The sequence below is a fragment of the Parasteatoda tepidariorum genome, chromosome 1 (assembly GCF_043381705.1).
Source record: "Parasteatoda tepidariorum isolate YZ-2023 chromosome 1, CAS_Ptep_4.0, whole genome shotgun sequence".
In the NCBI taxonomy this organism is placed as follows: domain Eukaryota; kingdom Metazoa; phylum Arthropoda; class Arachnida; order Araneae; family Theridiidae; genus Parasteatoda; species Parasteatoda tepidariorum.
In genome coordinates, this window is record NC_092204.1 from 57,373,569 (window position 1) to 57,389,435 (window position 15,867).

The following is a 15,867-nucleotide window of genomic DNA, read 5'->3' on the forward strand; positions in this document are numbered from 1 at the left end:
TTATAGGTAATTTTTATTACAGGATCTTTTTTTTTATTATACAACAAATAGATAATGTATGAAATATCAAACATTACAAATGTAATAAAAATGAAAAACAATGTAAGACAACAATGTAAAATATTTAAATGTGAAGTACTTTATTTAAGTATCAATTGGTTTTCTGAACTTAAATCTTTTGTTATTTGTCTTGTAAGAGCTTGAACAAATTACAACATCTTCATCTTCATTTTTATTCTTATTTTGCTCAGTCCATTTTCGCTTAGTAGTAAATTTTTTCTGCATACTGTCCACAAGTGTTGAATACCTAAAATTAAAAAAATATATATATTAGTAGTTTAAGCAGGTAGAAAAAAAAATTTATATAAAAAAATACTTATTCATTAAGATTTAAAGAATCTTCATTTGATTCCTTTAAAGAAATAGATACCATTTTTGCCATTAAGAGTCAAAGTTTATTTAATTAAAGATTGATTACATCCAAACTACATGAATTTAATATGGATAAAAGCATATTTGAAAAATCATAGTTCCTTTTTATATTGAGTTATGTTGATTTGCTTAATTATTATTCTCTACAAAAATACTGCATGAAGTATAAAAAAACTGTTTGTTCACATGGAGAAATAAATAAGCTTCATATTTATTTCTACATATGATTATTCTTATTGAAACTTTTATGTAAAATATTTTTTTTTTGTAAATATTTAAAGCAATGTAATTAGTAGTTTTTAAACAGTAAGATTTTCAGAACATTAAATCATTATTACAACTTCTACATAATATTTTCCCCTTGTTTCTTGTAAACAATTATATATATATTCAACAAGAAGGTATATTCAATTATATCTATTACTTACTTACTAGTATCCATATCAATAAGTTAAATTTAAGGAAAAAACTTCCTTTTTATTTTCTTGAAGATTATTATTTTATTGATTTATTTTACATCAATAAAGAATTTCACAAAACATAAAACGAAGATTCATGCTTTCTGCTTTATAACAAGCATGCATTTCAGCATCAACACTAAAACACATAATAAACTACAATTGTTTTTCCTTGAAGCACTCGTACCCTCAATTGAGTATCTACCTTTTTTGTTCTCTAGCAGTAATGTAAATACTTATATAAGAAATGAGTAACACACATTATTTTAATATTTTCCTTTCTACGAATATCTCTCTCTTTCTCATACTTTTTCACACCAGTCATTTAAAAGACAAACACTTATTGTATGAAGAAAAAAGAAACTGAAGTGAAAGACTTAGTAAAAGTTGAAAATAAAATAGTGTGAACTAATTTGTTTTTAAATAATTAAATTAATTTCATTCAGACTGTCACTACACCTGATACTTTGAAAATAAGTGAGGTGGGTACATATAGTGCACATATTTTATGTGTGTAAACAATGGAGAAATGATAAAATATATATACATACAGAGATGGGTACACATATTTTAACATTGTTGAAATAAATTAATGGTAATAAATAAATAAATGTTGAAATAAATTAATTGTTTAAAGCATCAGGTATATCTTTATCCTTCAGTTTCTTGAAATTATTCAGCTTATATATTACAGTGCATTGCTTGCTTAATTTTTTCCCCTCTATTAGAATTTATTGCATTGGACTTTATTCAGAATATATCATGTTTCATAAGTTTTTAAAATGTATAGGATTAGTTTAAGAAATAAAGCATGAGTATAGCGTATGTTATGATAAAGAAATATTATCTAGAAATATTTGAAATCTTTAGCTACGTTTTTTAATGAGTCACATTTGGAATGATACACAGCAGTAGGACTGGGCTATAAATCGATATATNCAAAATACTGTGAAATTTTTATGATTGTCAAAATTTTGTATCCTAAAGAAAGTGTATAAGTTATTACAATAGCTTTCTATTTCAGAATTTAGAGTACTTTATATTTCTAAATATACTTACACAAATAATTTGATAATACTTTGAAAAATTAAATACAAAATAAATAAATTATAATAATAAAATTAATAATTTCATTTCTAAAAATCCACTCATAATCTTAAAATAAGCATGAAAAACTGTAACAAAACTAACCGATCAGCCATTTCTTTAGCAGAAATTCCATCCATTTGCTTAAGCTTGTCAAGATTTTTCAAATTATTTTCCTCCATTAATTTCTAAAAAAAATTAAATTCAATATTAGCAACAAAAAAAAAATATTGCATTACATACAGGATGTTTCATAATTAAAAAAATTATGTACAGTATGCAAAATAAAAAACAGATTACCCTGAATAACTTTTGATCTAATGATTGCGTCTTTACATTATAGGACTCATTCTTAATGGTTCAAAGGGGTGATCTCAAATATTTGAATTCTGAGGTATACAATTTTCTACATTATTTCAAAGAATGTAATTTTACATAGCAAAATACAAACTTTGAGAGAAATTGGTTGAATAGTTCCTGATAAATCAAATTTTAAAAATATGACTTTTTAAAAATTCGATTTCTGAGAAACTATTCCACTGATTTTGTTAAAATTTTGCATTTTGCCATTTAAAATTACATTAGTTAAAATGATGTCAAAAATTGCATACCTCACAATTCAAAATTTTTTCAACTATTATTGAATAAATTAGTAAAAAATAATGGATATTTATTAAGAAATATTTTTTGCATGGAATTATCTTTGGATAAACAAATTTTAAAATTGTATGCAAAAAATTTTCAATTTACTTAAAAAATTCTCAAGATACGGGTTGCAGCAAGCATTTTTTTTTTCTGTTTTAGAAACTGATAAAAAAAATTTCATGTTTACAAACTATCGTTTATGATCAACTTCTAAAATGTGCTAGTATAAGCTGTTGACGAACTTTCTTCTATTAACAATAAAAACTGATAAAAACTATTAATTTTATGTCAAACAAGTAGAGGGATATCTAAACTACAGATCTAGATAGAAATTTTAGAATATATTTCGAAATTCTATTTATTATGTTATTTTATTATTATTATAAGTGTTGTATGAAAAGGATATCTTTTTACACTTTTGTGAGTACTTGTAAGAATCTAATGCTATACATTTTATAATGAAACAGTTAAAAAGAAATTCACTAGCTTGATTATAGCCTTACATAATAATTTTAAGGCAGAAAACAAAATTTCTTTTAACTTTTATTTTTTTAAAGAGAAAAATGATAGAGATAATAACAATGTAAGATATATTATACAATTAAAAAAATTACTAAAATAGCATAATGGAACAGCTTAATGAGCATATTTAAAAGATATCAGGCTTTGAAAATGTTGTGTGTCGCAATAGCATATTAAAAATATCAGAATTTTAAAAACAATGTTGAAATGGGCAAAATAAAGATATAATTGCTGAAAAGCTATCAATAAGGATTAACACAAGTTAGATTATCACAAGTCGTAAAAGAGTGATAACTTAACTTTTGAACTAGCTAGTGATAAAATTGTATTAAAAATAATGGAAATGAAAAAAATAAAAGAAAAAATGAGAAACAGCTGCCAAAAAAAGTTTCCCATTTCTGTCAAAATAGTCATGAATGGTACACGTTAAAAATTTATAATTCAAATTTGAACCTTGTAATAACATCGTATTAAAATTATTAGAATTTGGAATAGCATGCGAAAGGGAACAAAAAAAAATTATAATTTCTTAAAAACTATCATCAAATAGCATGAAATTATGATTTAATCATCACAAATTGAACACATCAAAAAGTGACAACTGAAATTCAAATTTCAGTGCTCTCACTACAGTGCGAGAATCTCGCATATTTTTTATTTTCTCGCAATAAAAAATTATTAACACGAAAAGTTCGCGCACTCTATTAATCAATTTCAAAATGCACAAATTTTGGAAAAAAATTTTGTCTTTGGCCATTTTGAATAAAATCCGTTTCACTTTTCTTCCTTGATATTTCATTATTTTGAGCATCGGTCCTTGTTATCTATCTTCCCTATTTACCAGTATTGTTCAGAACCGGTGCGAACAGCAGACCCCCCCCAAGCCCCCTTTCAGAACACATTTCTCTGCAACCACGGGTTCACCGTAAGTAAGGCTTCTTCATGTAAGACGTTAAAATTTTTTTTGCATGAATGTAAGATGGACAAATATCTTGTTAAGGCGACATCTACTCCGTAACAGACAAATGAAAATGAAACAAATGCTGGTAGATCGGTTAAAACTAAACAAATACGGATATTTTTCAGTCAAATAAATATAATAGCTGATGAAAAAGTAGATGTAGAACATTTTCCATATGATGATGCAGCAAAAATATTCAATTAGAAGATGTTAAAAATGTATTATAATTAAAGAAATATTTTTTTTCCAAGTCTATTCGTGTTTTTTTAATTTTTAGAAATCTCACCCTGTTTTTGAGAAAGGGTGAGAAATTCTCTCCCATTTTTTTTCCTCTAATAAAAACACTGAATTTCCATTATATCATTGTAATAAAATCAGAATTTTAAAAACCATGCAAAAAGGGCTGAAAAAATAATAAATAACTTCTAAAAAAATTATCATCTTAAAATTAGGATGAAATTGTCAAAAATGCAACATGTTAGAAAGGGATAACTCAAATTGGAGCATACTAAATGTATTTAAAATATCAGAATTTGAAAAAACGGGTAAAAGAGGTCGGAAAAAAAAGACAAGTAACTTTTGGATAAAACTATGATTAAATGTCATGACATGATTTAATTGCCCTAAATCTAACACTTTTCAAATTTGAATTACCTTATTAAATACATCAGATTTTAAAGAACCTTAGAGAAACAATTGAAAATATTATTGGAAAACCATATAGATATCAGGGTATATTATCAAACTCAAAAGGCAGGCAGAGCAAACATTTTTCCTTCAAAAAGCAAATGGGACTGCCTACCTAGCAAATCCCATCTAGAATGAACTCTGCAAATACATTTTTATACACCAAAAGTAAAAAAAAAGTAAAAAAATTAAAATCGTCTTAATGCAAACTCTTTTTATTTATCCATATCAAAAACAAAATACTGTGAAATTTTTATGATTGTCAAAATTTTGTATCCTAAAGAAAGTGTATAAAAATGTTAATAGAAAATAATGATAAAGAAAAGCAAAGACAAATTTTATTATACATTAAAAACAAATATTATTTTGAAAAGTTAAGAGATTTTTCAATTTAATCTGCTACATAGTATTTTTTTACATTTAACATTTTTTCTTCTATAAAATGATTAAACATTAAACAGATCAAATCAGATTAAAAAATGATTAACAAATACATTACCTCTATTTCAGGGTTCATGCCCCTGTATGAGAATCTACCATTCAGCAACTGAAGACAAGGTACAAAGCTCGGTTCCATTATGCACAAATCACTAGTACAAAAAGTAAAATATTAAAAAGATATATAAATTCTTAATAACAAAATACTGATTAATCTAGCACAATGGATAAAACATAAAAATTTTACTAATGAAACAATTATAATACCAACTATACACAAATGATTTCAAGCACAATAATAAGGGATTTTAACATTCATAAGATATCCTTTCCTTTAATTCTATAGCCTCAAAAAAGGATGCAAAAAAATTAACACAACATTTAATAAAATGTCAAAAAAATCTGCCCCGCCAGAAAGTTAGAAGAGGACTTGCAAACCTTGTCGTAAGAATTCTTGTAAACTAAAGTGTTTGATTTCTAAAATAAAAATTGTGTGAATGTCTGAGATTTTAGAATCATTGAAAGGAAAAAAAAGGACATTGACAATTAAACCATTATTTATTAATTTTGCTTGAAACGCTATATACATGTTGCAAAAAATGAACTAAAGAACAAGTGTAAATTTACTTTAATGCAAGTGTTGAGAGATTTTAGATCATAAAATATTTTAATGCATTCCAGTCTCAGAAATTTTTACGTCTCATTGAGAACTAAAGTTATATTATAAAATTAATTAGCACTTTGTAGATTAAGTCAAGTGCACATTCCCTCTGGATTATGGGTTTTAAAGACATAATAAAATTGAATAAGTTATTTAAATAGCTGTCACTTTTTCACAGCTACCTTTTTTTCACCCTTAAATTTTTCTTTGAGAATTGAGAGTTAATTTCTATTTCTAAAATTAGTAATAAAATTTTTTCTTTAGTTATTCTAAAAAGTTCTGGTATTTTCTAAAAAAATAAGTAAATCAGATATCAGTAACTATATCATAAGAAAATCAAGTAATAATTAAATTCAATATTATTCTGATGACTTAATATCTAAATTAGTAATAAAAAAATTTCAAAATCTCTTAAAATATGCAATGTGGATTAAACACTCCGAAAAGAAATAAAGCTTAATAAATGAACTTACCCTCCTTTTATTAAATGTTCTGGTATCTCACTATCAAATAAATTTTTTCTTCTTTCCTCTTCAGCTTCCTTTTCACACTTTTCTTTAGTTTTTTTCATAAACTTAAAGAATTAAAGAAACACAATTAAAATTATGTTTAAAAAAATGTTGTGTGATAGTTTTAACATTTTTGCAATCTCTTAACCAGTTTGTTGAATTAAAAAAGAGCTTATATTTTAATAATAATTTATAAAAAAAAAACATTTAATTTTTTAAATTAAAGCAATACAATGAATAAGAAAATTTGTCAAACATTCAAAGAGGTTTCAAATAGTAAATTTATGTAAAAACAAACAGTGAAATTTTTTTGACAGCAATGCGGTAAACTAATGTTAGTTGTCTGTCATGTATTCAGTAGCTATAAAATTGCTTTTGCATGAAAGAGTTATTTTTCTTATATATGTCATGAAAATGGCATATTTTAGAGCTTAAAAGTAACAAAATATTTTTATAAAGACAAAAGCTGATTTTTTTCAAATCAAATGATCAAATTTTGTGTTCTTCAGATAAAACCTCTTTACTATAACATAGTTTGAATAAATGAAGTTAAGTTAAAAAAATTAGAAAATTTCTAGGTAAAAAAAAAAAAAAATACTTCATAACATATTACCTAGTTATTATGAGTACATAACACAGTTCATTGCTTTAAACTAAGGATCACAGTTTTTGTAAGCTAAAGAGGGAAATAAATTTGTTAAAGCTGAAATTTAATTATATAGATAAGATTAAAATATTATTCTAAGTTTTCTTAGAGTGTAGAGTAGAATGACTCTAAGACTGGAAACTCAACCTTGGAGCTTTCACTGTATATAAAATATCCCATTTTTCTTATTATTTCTATCTCTATTTCTGATTAATAGAAAATATCAGTTTTAAGTAGTTTTCTGTAAGAACATAAAAAATCATCAAAATAAGAGTTGCATCTGATAGTAAACTGCTACCAAATGTTTTATTGCCTAAAATTGAATATAAGTGCTTAAAACTAAAATTTGCAGAAATCGATAAAATTTTTAATTCAGTTCGACATATGAAAAATTTTAATAAATTTAGAATAACACATCAAACTTTTCAATAAATTAGAATTTATTAATCAATAATGTGCATTATTTCAATCTAAAATTCTTTTATTTCAATTTTACAACTTACCTTCATTTCCAAAACATTATTAGATAATTTAGCCGCCATTTTCAAGGAGTTTAAAACACCGTATTTTATGTCAAATATATGAGAAATATTTTTGCAGTCAATATAACTAAAATAAAAATTTTTTTAATAAATGTTTAACATCAACTACTGTTTACGATACCGATGTAAATATAACATTTCTTCACTTTACTTCTTTTAAGTACGCGTGTTCTAAAAGAGACCTTTACCAAACATGCTTATGTGAACCCCAAAAAAGAATTAGTTTACTTGTTGAAAACTTTTTTCAAGCTTGGCAGCAAAAATGTTTATTTACCAACAATTTCAATTTTTTATTTGGCTTTTAAGACATCGAAGCTTCCTTGCTTGCAAAATTTTAAGTTGCTAATAAATTGTTTGCCACCGTTTTCATATCAAATATTTTCTATTTGATAAACTACATTCATTGGATATAATTAGAATTTACATTTCGTCCAGCGATGGTTTGCGACAAGTGTATGAAAGTTTTATTACCAATGTCGATTTTTATTATTATAATTATTTCTAAACAAAAAAAGTAAAATTTCGTAAAAAAATAAAGAAATACCATGAATTTATTTTCTTAAACAAGATATCTAGTTACTCTAGAATTCAATTGAGCCAATATTATTTATATCTCTTTTATATTTGACTGATGAAAAAAAATTTATGAAATAACATAGCATTACAAACATAATCAGAAAAATATCCTGAAAAAGATAGAGACTCTGATGCACAAATCACAAGGTTTTATAAAATTCACGGTATTTCTTTTCGCTGAAATTGAAAAACTGAGAAGAAAATGCTAAGTGACATTATGATATATATATATATATCTATAAAAAATATTTGTAGTTTTCCTGATTAAACAACAACAACATTGTTCCTTTTAAGCACTCTTCTCTCAAAGAGTGTGTTCTCCCTGCCCTGAAGGATACTTATTTTCCTCTAACTCTGTGGTGACCTTTTTTTGAAAAGTAGCCAGCGCAATATATATGTTGTATTTTTATTATTAAAGGTCAAATTCTGACAAATATTTTAAGTAATATGAGTAATTCTTCGTCTAATAATAAAGATTTTGGTCCCATTGAAAATCTATGGTCAGAGTTAAAAGAAAAATCATTCTTACTACACTAGGATACTATCATGCAATGATTTGTTGGGCCCAGTACAGAATGTGTAGGAAGAGCCAGGATGCTTGAGAAGATAACTAAGAAACAATAAAAAAGCCGATCATTAATTTATCTTCATTTTTCCAAAAAAAAAAAAAAATAGTATGCTTTAAATCAGTGATTCTCAACCACTGTGCCGCGGCACTTTTGTGTGCCGCCAAATTCTTAAAATGTGCCGCCAAATATTAGAAATGATGCAATAAAAATTTTAATGCTTTTTTTATTNCTACATTCATTGGATATAATTTGAATTTACATTTTGTCCAACGATGGTTTGCGACAAGTGTATGAAAGTTTTATTACCAATGTCGATTTTTATTACTATATATTATATACTTTTTTCTAAACAAAAAAAGTAAAATTTCGTAAAAAAATAAAGAAATACCATGAATTTTATTTTCTTAAACAAGATATCTAATTACTCAAGAAATCAATTGAGCCTATATTATTTATATCTCTTCTATATTTGACTGATGAAAACATTTTTATGAAATAACATAGCATTACAAACATAATCAGAAAAATATCCTGAAAAAGATAGCGATTCTGATACACAATCACCAGGTTTTATGAAATTCATGGTATTTCTTTTCGCTAAAATTGAAAAACTTAGAAGAAAATGCTGAGTGACATTTTGATATATATATCTATAAAAAAAATAAGTAGTTTTCCTGATTAAACAACATCAACATTAAGCCCTCTTCTCTTAAAGAGTGTGTTCTCCCTGTCCTGAAGGATTCTTATTTTCCTCTAACTTTTTTTGAAAGGTCGCGAGCACAATATATATATATAGTATTTTTATTAAAGGTCAAATTCTGATATATATTTTAAGTAATATAAGTAATTCTCCGGACTTTGATCCCATTGAAAATGTATGGTCAGAATTGAAAAATAAATCATTCTCACTACACTAGTACGCTATCACGCAATGAATAGTTGGGCCAAGTACAGAATGCTTGGGAAGAGCCAGGATGCTTGAGAGGATAAATAAGAAACAATAAAAAAGCTAATTAATAATTTATCTTTATTTTTCCAAAAAAAAAAAAATTGTATGCTTTAAATAGTCAACTGTTCTGCATCAAATAATTTTGATCAGCAGAATATTTTTAATTTCTTAACAAGTTTGAATTCTCATCTAGCTGACAATAATTCAACTGTAGCTGGAAAAATAATAATAATCAATAGCTGGAAAAATAATTCTGCAAAGCACGCGCGGACAAGTAATTAACAAATTTATTTTATAATTTAGATGATATATAAGATGTTGAGAAATTTTAAGATGCTTAAAAATGTTGACTACATATTCGTAATAATAATTATAAAATATATATTGAAGAAATCGATAACCATATTATTCCAAATCTATGCATATGTTTGTATAATATTGAAATTGTATCAATTATTGAAAGAACAACCAAAAAAATGAAATTAAAAAAATGCTGATGTATAATCACATTCTATCAGAAACAAGCTTTTATAAACTCAACAGTTGTTGAATCAAATGTTTTTATCCAATAAAATGTTTTATTTACATCTCTTCGTTAAATTACGAATAAATTTTTAGACAACTGAAAGAGAAACATTATATTTGATAATTAAAAAAGGTTAGCAATCGGTTATGAGGGAAAAAATATAAATGAAATTTTACTCCACGCAAGCTGAAATCAAGTTCCTCATAAGTTAACCCCATTTAAATATTAATCGACCCATTTAAATATCTCATCACCAAATTATTATTCTCATCGCCAAATTATCATTGTCGCCAAATTATTTTTTTTAAATAATTCATTTTAATTTTACTCGGCTTCTATCAAATGAAATCTGTTGAAACTTTAGATTTTGCAATCGAAAAAAACGTAGATTAATATGGTATAAAAAAAATTTATACCTCATAATACAAAATTTTTTCATCCACAATTAAATTAAATAACAATAAATAATTATTAAAAAAAATATTTCTGCATGAAATTATCTTTGGGTAAATGGGTTTTATAAGTGGGTGTAATTTTTTAAAATTGCGTAATTAGTTTTAAAATTATGACTAAACACGCATAAAGTGAAGTTAACATTAGGGATTCCGAACTTTGGATTGCTCTCCTGACCAAACTATGGGGACTATATTTCCCAGATTGCGGCTACCCCCTATATTTTGAAGGTTTCCAGATATGTAAAGAAAAAGAGTTATATATGTTTATTCAGAGAAGGTACGTTTTTGTGTACGATTTCGTAACTTAATTAATAATTAGCACTAATTAATTTGCATGTTTGAGGTCACCCCCAGGAACCATTAAGATTGACACTTAGTACGTTTTGCCCCTTCTCAATGCCCTAAATTTGATATGAAATGTGTGCTAACAAAAACTACTTTAATTGGCATTAGAAATTGTGTGTTAATAGATTCTACTTGCATTGTGTTTAAGTAATAGGTATCTAAATACTTATATAGATGATGTGGTAATAAGTTTATTGTCCCTTTAATGAATAAGTAACCCTTTTATTTAAACATATGTATCTTTAAATAAATATTTTACTCTATTTGATTTTTTTATTTTGTACTTTTCAAAAAATAGGCGAAAAAAAATTGGGAAAAGTTATTACACCAGATCCTTGGAAAGCTGGAGCAAGAAATACTACTGGTAAGCAATTGATGACTCTTTTTCTATTTTAGATTTTTACCACAATTAATAGTATTGTTTAAAACTTTGACTATTGGTTTATTTAAGTTGATGTATTTACCCCAAAATGCTTTATAAGTATTTACTATGCCAAAGTTAATGAACAATTTGTTTTTATTTTATTATAATTGAAAATGTATAAAATATACTTTTTAAAAAAAGGAGGCATTCTTAAAAGAAGATCTTAAATAAAAAATGTTATTGTTATTACTATTTTAATGAATCTGATTTATTTCCCCCCTGCAATGATCTGTTAGTGCCATTTTCAGACATCTTGGAACAGGAAAACCTTTAATTTTATTAATTCTATATTAAAGCTACATTATGAAACTTCAGAGATAAATGAAATGCATGTCTTGATACAAACTCTCAATTTTTGCATTTTTAAATATACATGAAATATGTATAATTTCTCCCCTTTAAATCTACTGCTGTAAATCTTATTTCTTAAATAATTATGTATGCAATACAAGTGGCTCTTTGTATAACAGCACTCTATCTAACAACAATCTCTGTTTAAAGAGGATAGGGTATATTATAATCTAAAATGTTTTTATTGTCTAAAATGTTTTGACTAGTGAAGGGAAATTTTTTACATTTTAATATAACATTACCTTAAACTGACTATATTCTCTTCTTTATAATTTACTGATTATTAAAAATTTGCATATTTCAAGCATCTGGTCACTATAAAACCTAAAAAGTCCTAGCTAAACTGAATATTTTTGAGCTGTTCATTCTTAAAAATTGGCTCTTGCTTTCAGAAATCTTGTATTTTTCGTTCTAGACATCTTGTATTCTGCTTATTGCTATTAACAAAAACTGTCAAATGCCATTCGGAAACTATTTTTGCAAAAATCTGGTAGTATGCTGACTTTTTTCATCTCCAAACTAATTTACCCAGAAAATATGCATTAAAGATCCCAGTTCCATGAAACTTAGTTAGTTGATCTTCATGATTAAGTTCCAAACTTGCAAATGTGGTTATAAGACTAATTTTCACTGTGAATCATCAAATTGTTCCCGAAATGATAAACTTACACAGTTTTGATTACTACTACAAAGAAGAAGAACAAACACCTAAATTTCTTTGTTCTTTTGACGTAAACTTCAATTTTTTCACCTTCACATATTTTTATTACTGTTAAGAATAATGAAGATCTATCTTGGCCACCCCTCTACCCAGGAAATTTAACTTCCTCAGATAAATACAGGTTCTACTATTCTTAGTTGTCTTATTGCCCTTTCTTTCCTTTTTGTTTCAGTACTCGATTTATTACTTTCTAGCACCATTTAACTTTGTTACCTCAGGTTTTTTTTTGGGGGGGGGGACCTCAGATGTTGCACAAAGTAACTTCTCCTTTGTTTGATTATTTTACTTGTAAACTCTGCATTCTAACCAGTATTGTACAACCTGTTTCTAATAAATGTTTTTTAGCTTATTAAAATTCTTTTTTCTTTCTGTAATTAGTTGTAAAATAACAAATGTGACCATGTCTAAGGTAATAAAAAGTAAATCTAAAAAATATTTTCTATGAACTGGTATTTGCATTTGCTAATACTAATGCAAATTTATATTTTAAATAACTAATAATTTATCCATTCTTTATATAAGATAACAAGTTTTTCATTAGTTCCTGAAAATGTCTATGTTACATCATTATTCATATATTTATTTTAATTTATATCATTCTTCTTTTTTCTTTTAATTTGTGACATGGCATGTATATATTATCTTACGTGGCATGTAAACTATCTTATTCTTATGCCTATTATGTGTTTTTTTTTTCTTTCTGAAAATGTTATTGAAATGAGGTATTGCTATTGACCAGCAATGTTGTATGTCTAATAGTTAAATCTAACTGACTACAAATTTTAAATTATGGAAGCCAAGGTTAAAAGAAAATATGAATTATAAGAATATATATATATACATACAATATATCAGCCTATAACTCTTTTTTTCTTTTTTTTTTTAACAGAAGGTGGCGGCAGAAAGATAAATGAGAATAAAGCACTTACAGCAAATAAAGCGAGGTAACTTTGCCATTTGTTTCAAAAATATTATTTAAAGAATTGAAATGCTTCCTTCAATACCTTATTTAAACAATTGTGTATTTTTCCCCCTAATGTAGATTAACTGTGGTTTTAGATAATAATATAATTTTCATACTTTAGTGAAATTACTAATTGATTGTATCCATAGCACTTTAAAAACTTTTGTTCTCTAACTTTTCCTAATAAATTTATTTAAATAAAGCCTTTAATACATTAAAGAGAAAATAATTTCTCTTTTTCTTATTCAATCAATAAGTGTTGTATAGATTAAGAGACTCTATACAATCTTGTATGCAAAGCTCACAAAATTTGAATTTGTTTCATGTTAATTATTGAAAATAAAAAAAAATTATCATAATCTTTTTGACTCAGCCCATTATTGACTGGATAGTCTTTACATTTTGCTAAAATTTTCTCGATAATAGTTATAAAGAAAAAAATTTCTCTTTTTCATAATTGCAACAAGATTTGTTTTCAATTATGAACTTACTATTAATTTGAGTTGCAACTTGTTATCAATAACCCTATTATATGTTTGAAAACATATCTGTTCAAATTTTGTGTGACTTATAAAAATATGGACACATTTGCTGTAAGGATCTAAATTCTATGATTTTTTTAATATAATTAAAGAAAAATATATAAATGAAAAAAAAAGGAATCAAGGTATTTGAGTTGTTACAATTTTTATTTAATCACATTTTGTTCCAAAGTAGATTTTAGCTTCGGCAAGTGTATTTCCAACAATAAATTGTACCTTTTATAAATATGGGAAAAATATGATATTTAAGTTCAATTTAAAGCCTTTTCAAGAATTATGAAAGTTGTTCTAGTATACTTATAAATCAAATTTATATTTTGCAAATAGTTCGCAGTCATCTTTTTGGTCTGACTTAAACTAAGGTTCCTCATCTTTTTATTATTATAGTTCTCTAATTCATGCTTGCATCAGAAATACCAGAAAGTTATGTATTTAGAATTGTATTATACTCACTTTTTTTCTGTTTTATAATTGTATGTTACATAACTTCTTACATTTTGTAATTTTATCATACTCATTGTTCTAGTTAATTAATTAATAACCATCATGTCAGTGTAATTTATCAAACACATTTTTCATCTTTCTCACTGATTAATTACGTTATATTGGTCTAATTTTAATTAAATGCCCTAACTTTTTTTAACCACTGGATTTTTCTTTGGTTTTCATTGGTGTGAAAGGTGCAGGGAAATTATGTTTTTGTGATTATATCATACAGCAAATTTTTTTTAAAAATTTTATATTTATATCAGACATATTTTTTAAATAATTAATAACCATTTTATTGATCAATATCTATTTAAATATTACTTCTTTTTTAATATTTGACTTATCTCTGATTTACATAAAAGCTAATTAATGATTATACCATACACATTTTGTTCTATTTTATGTTTTATCATACACAGTTTTTTTAATTTTTTTATTTTACCATTATATTACTCATTATTTACATTTTTTCTAATTGATTAATATTTATCTGATTGAAATAAGTAATTCCAAGAAACTGAAGTGGAAAGATATAATTGCTAACAGAAAAATTTCATTTGCTCTAAAAATTACTAAGGTGGAAAGAAAACAACAAAAACAGGCTCCCTTTCTTATGATTCACCAAACATGAATAAGAAAAATGAAAGATTTAAAAATTGAATGTATTGTTCCTTTTTTCAAATTTATTTTGTTTTGCTCATTCACATTCTGTTTTTAAGCACTTCAAACATGTCAACTTTTATCACCTTAATACTTTTTAAACCAATGAGGTTTTTCCATTTCCAAAACATCTTTTTGGCCTACTTTTAATTAACTCATTTTAACTACATTTTTTAAAATTAATTCTAAAACTTTCTCTGATTTTTGTTTGTTACAAAGATACAGTAAAAGTATCTATTTATGATTATGTTATGCTTTTTTTTTATTTTTTAGTGTACTTTAAAACATTTGTTCTTGTGTCTATGGTTGCTTAGTATGTCTTTGTAAAAATGAAAAGAGGGAGAATTATATGGTTGACCTATTTCTTTTAAAAGTTTTCAAAAACACAGTAAAAGTATCTATTTCTAATTATGCCATTTTTTTTTATTTTTTTTTNTTTTTTTTTTTTTTTTTTTATTTTAAAATCTTTTTGTGTGTGTGTGTCTGTGAATGCTCTCAATATGTGCTTGTAAAAATGCACAAGAGAAAAAGTTTACCAATTTCTTTTAAAAAATTCTGTAAATCTCAAGTTTTTGTAGGCTTGACAGTAACAGAATAGTTATATTCCCAAATAATTTTTCAATTATTTTTGTAAACTAATGACATATATTAGAAGTGCCCAATGAATTAGATTTGTTACACTGTTAGTAAATATATAAAAAAGCATTAG

At 25.2% G+C, this 15,867-nt stretch overlaps 2 protein-coding genes across 3 annotated transcripts in view; one reads left to right on the forward strand and one right to left on the reverse strand.

Moving 5' to 3' along the window:
• LOC110282053 (M-phase phosphoprotein 6) lies at nt 1-7,736 on the reverse strand. Its single transcript, XM_043045976.2, has 5 exons — nt 7,549-7,736; nt 6,364-6,464; nt 5,291-5,381; nt 2,082-2,164; nt 1-307 (listed from the first exon to the last, which is right to left on the reverse strand). The coding sequence occupies exons 1-5, from the start codon at nt 7,585-7,587 to the stop codon at nt 145-147; spliced, it is 477 nt and encodes a 158-aa protein (XP_042901910.1). The 5' UTR covers nt 7,588-7,736; the 3' UTR covers nt 1-144.
• Nucleotides 7,737-7,865: 129 nt separating this feature from the next.
• Nucleotides 7,866-15,867, forward strand: part of LOC107441989 (cysteine-rich PDZ-binding protein) — a 41,334-nt gene continuing 33,332 nt past the window's right edge. Inside the window, exons 1-4 of one of the 2 annotated variants that reach the window (XM_071180710.1) lie at nt 7,866-7,886; nt 7,920-8,040; nt 11,306-11,371; nt 13,393-13,447. In XM_071180710.1, the coding sequence (XP_071036811.1) occupies nt 8,025-8,040; nt 11,306-11,371; nt 13,393-13,447 (137 nt within the window). In that variant the 5' untranslated portion in view covers nt 7,866-7,886; nt 7,920-8,024. Of the gene's footprint in view, nt 7,887-7,919; nt 8,041-8,961; nt 9,021-11,305; nt 11,372-13,392; nt 13,448-15,867 lie in introns of those variants that run through there. The other variant, XM_043045977.2, reaches the window with a different exon arrangement.

What these genes read in the sequence shown, in the direction of transcription:
- LOC110282053 (XM_043045976.2), bottom strand. Translation starts at nt 7,587, where the DNA reads ATGGCGGCTAAATTATCTAATAATGTTTTGGAAATGAAG. An exon ending in GAACATTTAATAAAAGGAGG is followed by an intron (nt 5,382 to 6,363) that starts GTAAGTTCATTT and finishes TTTTTGTACTAG; the next exon opens with TGATTTGTGCATAATGGAAC. An exon ending in GCATGAACCCTGAAATAGAG is followed by an intron (nt 2,165 to 5,290) that starts GTAATGTATTTG and finishes AATTTTTTTTAG; the next exon opens with AAATTAATGGAGGAAAATAA.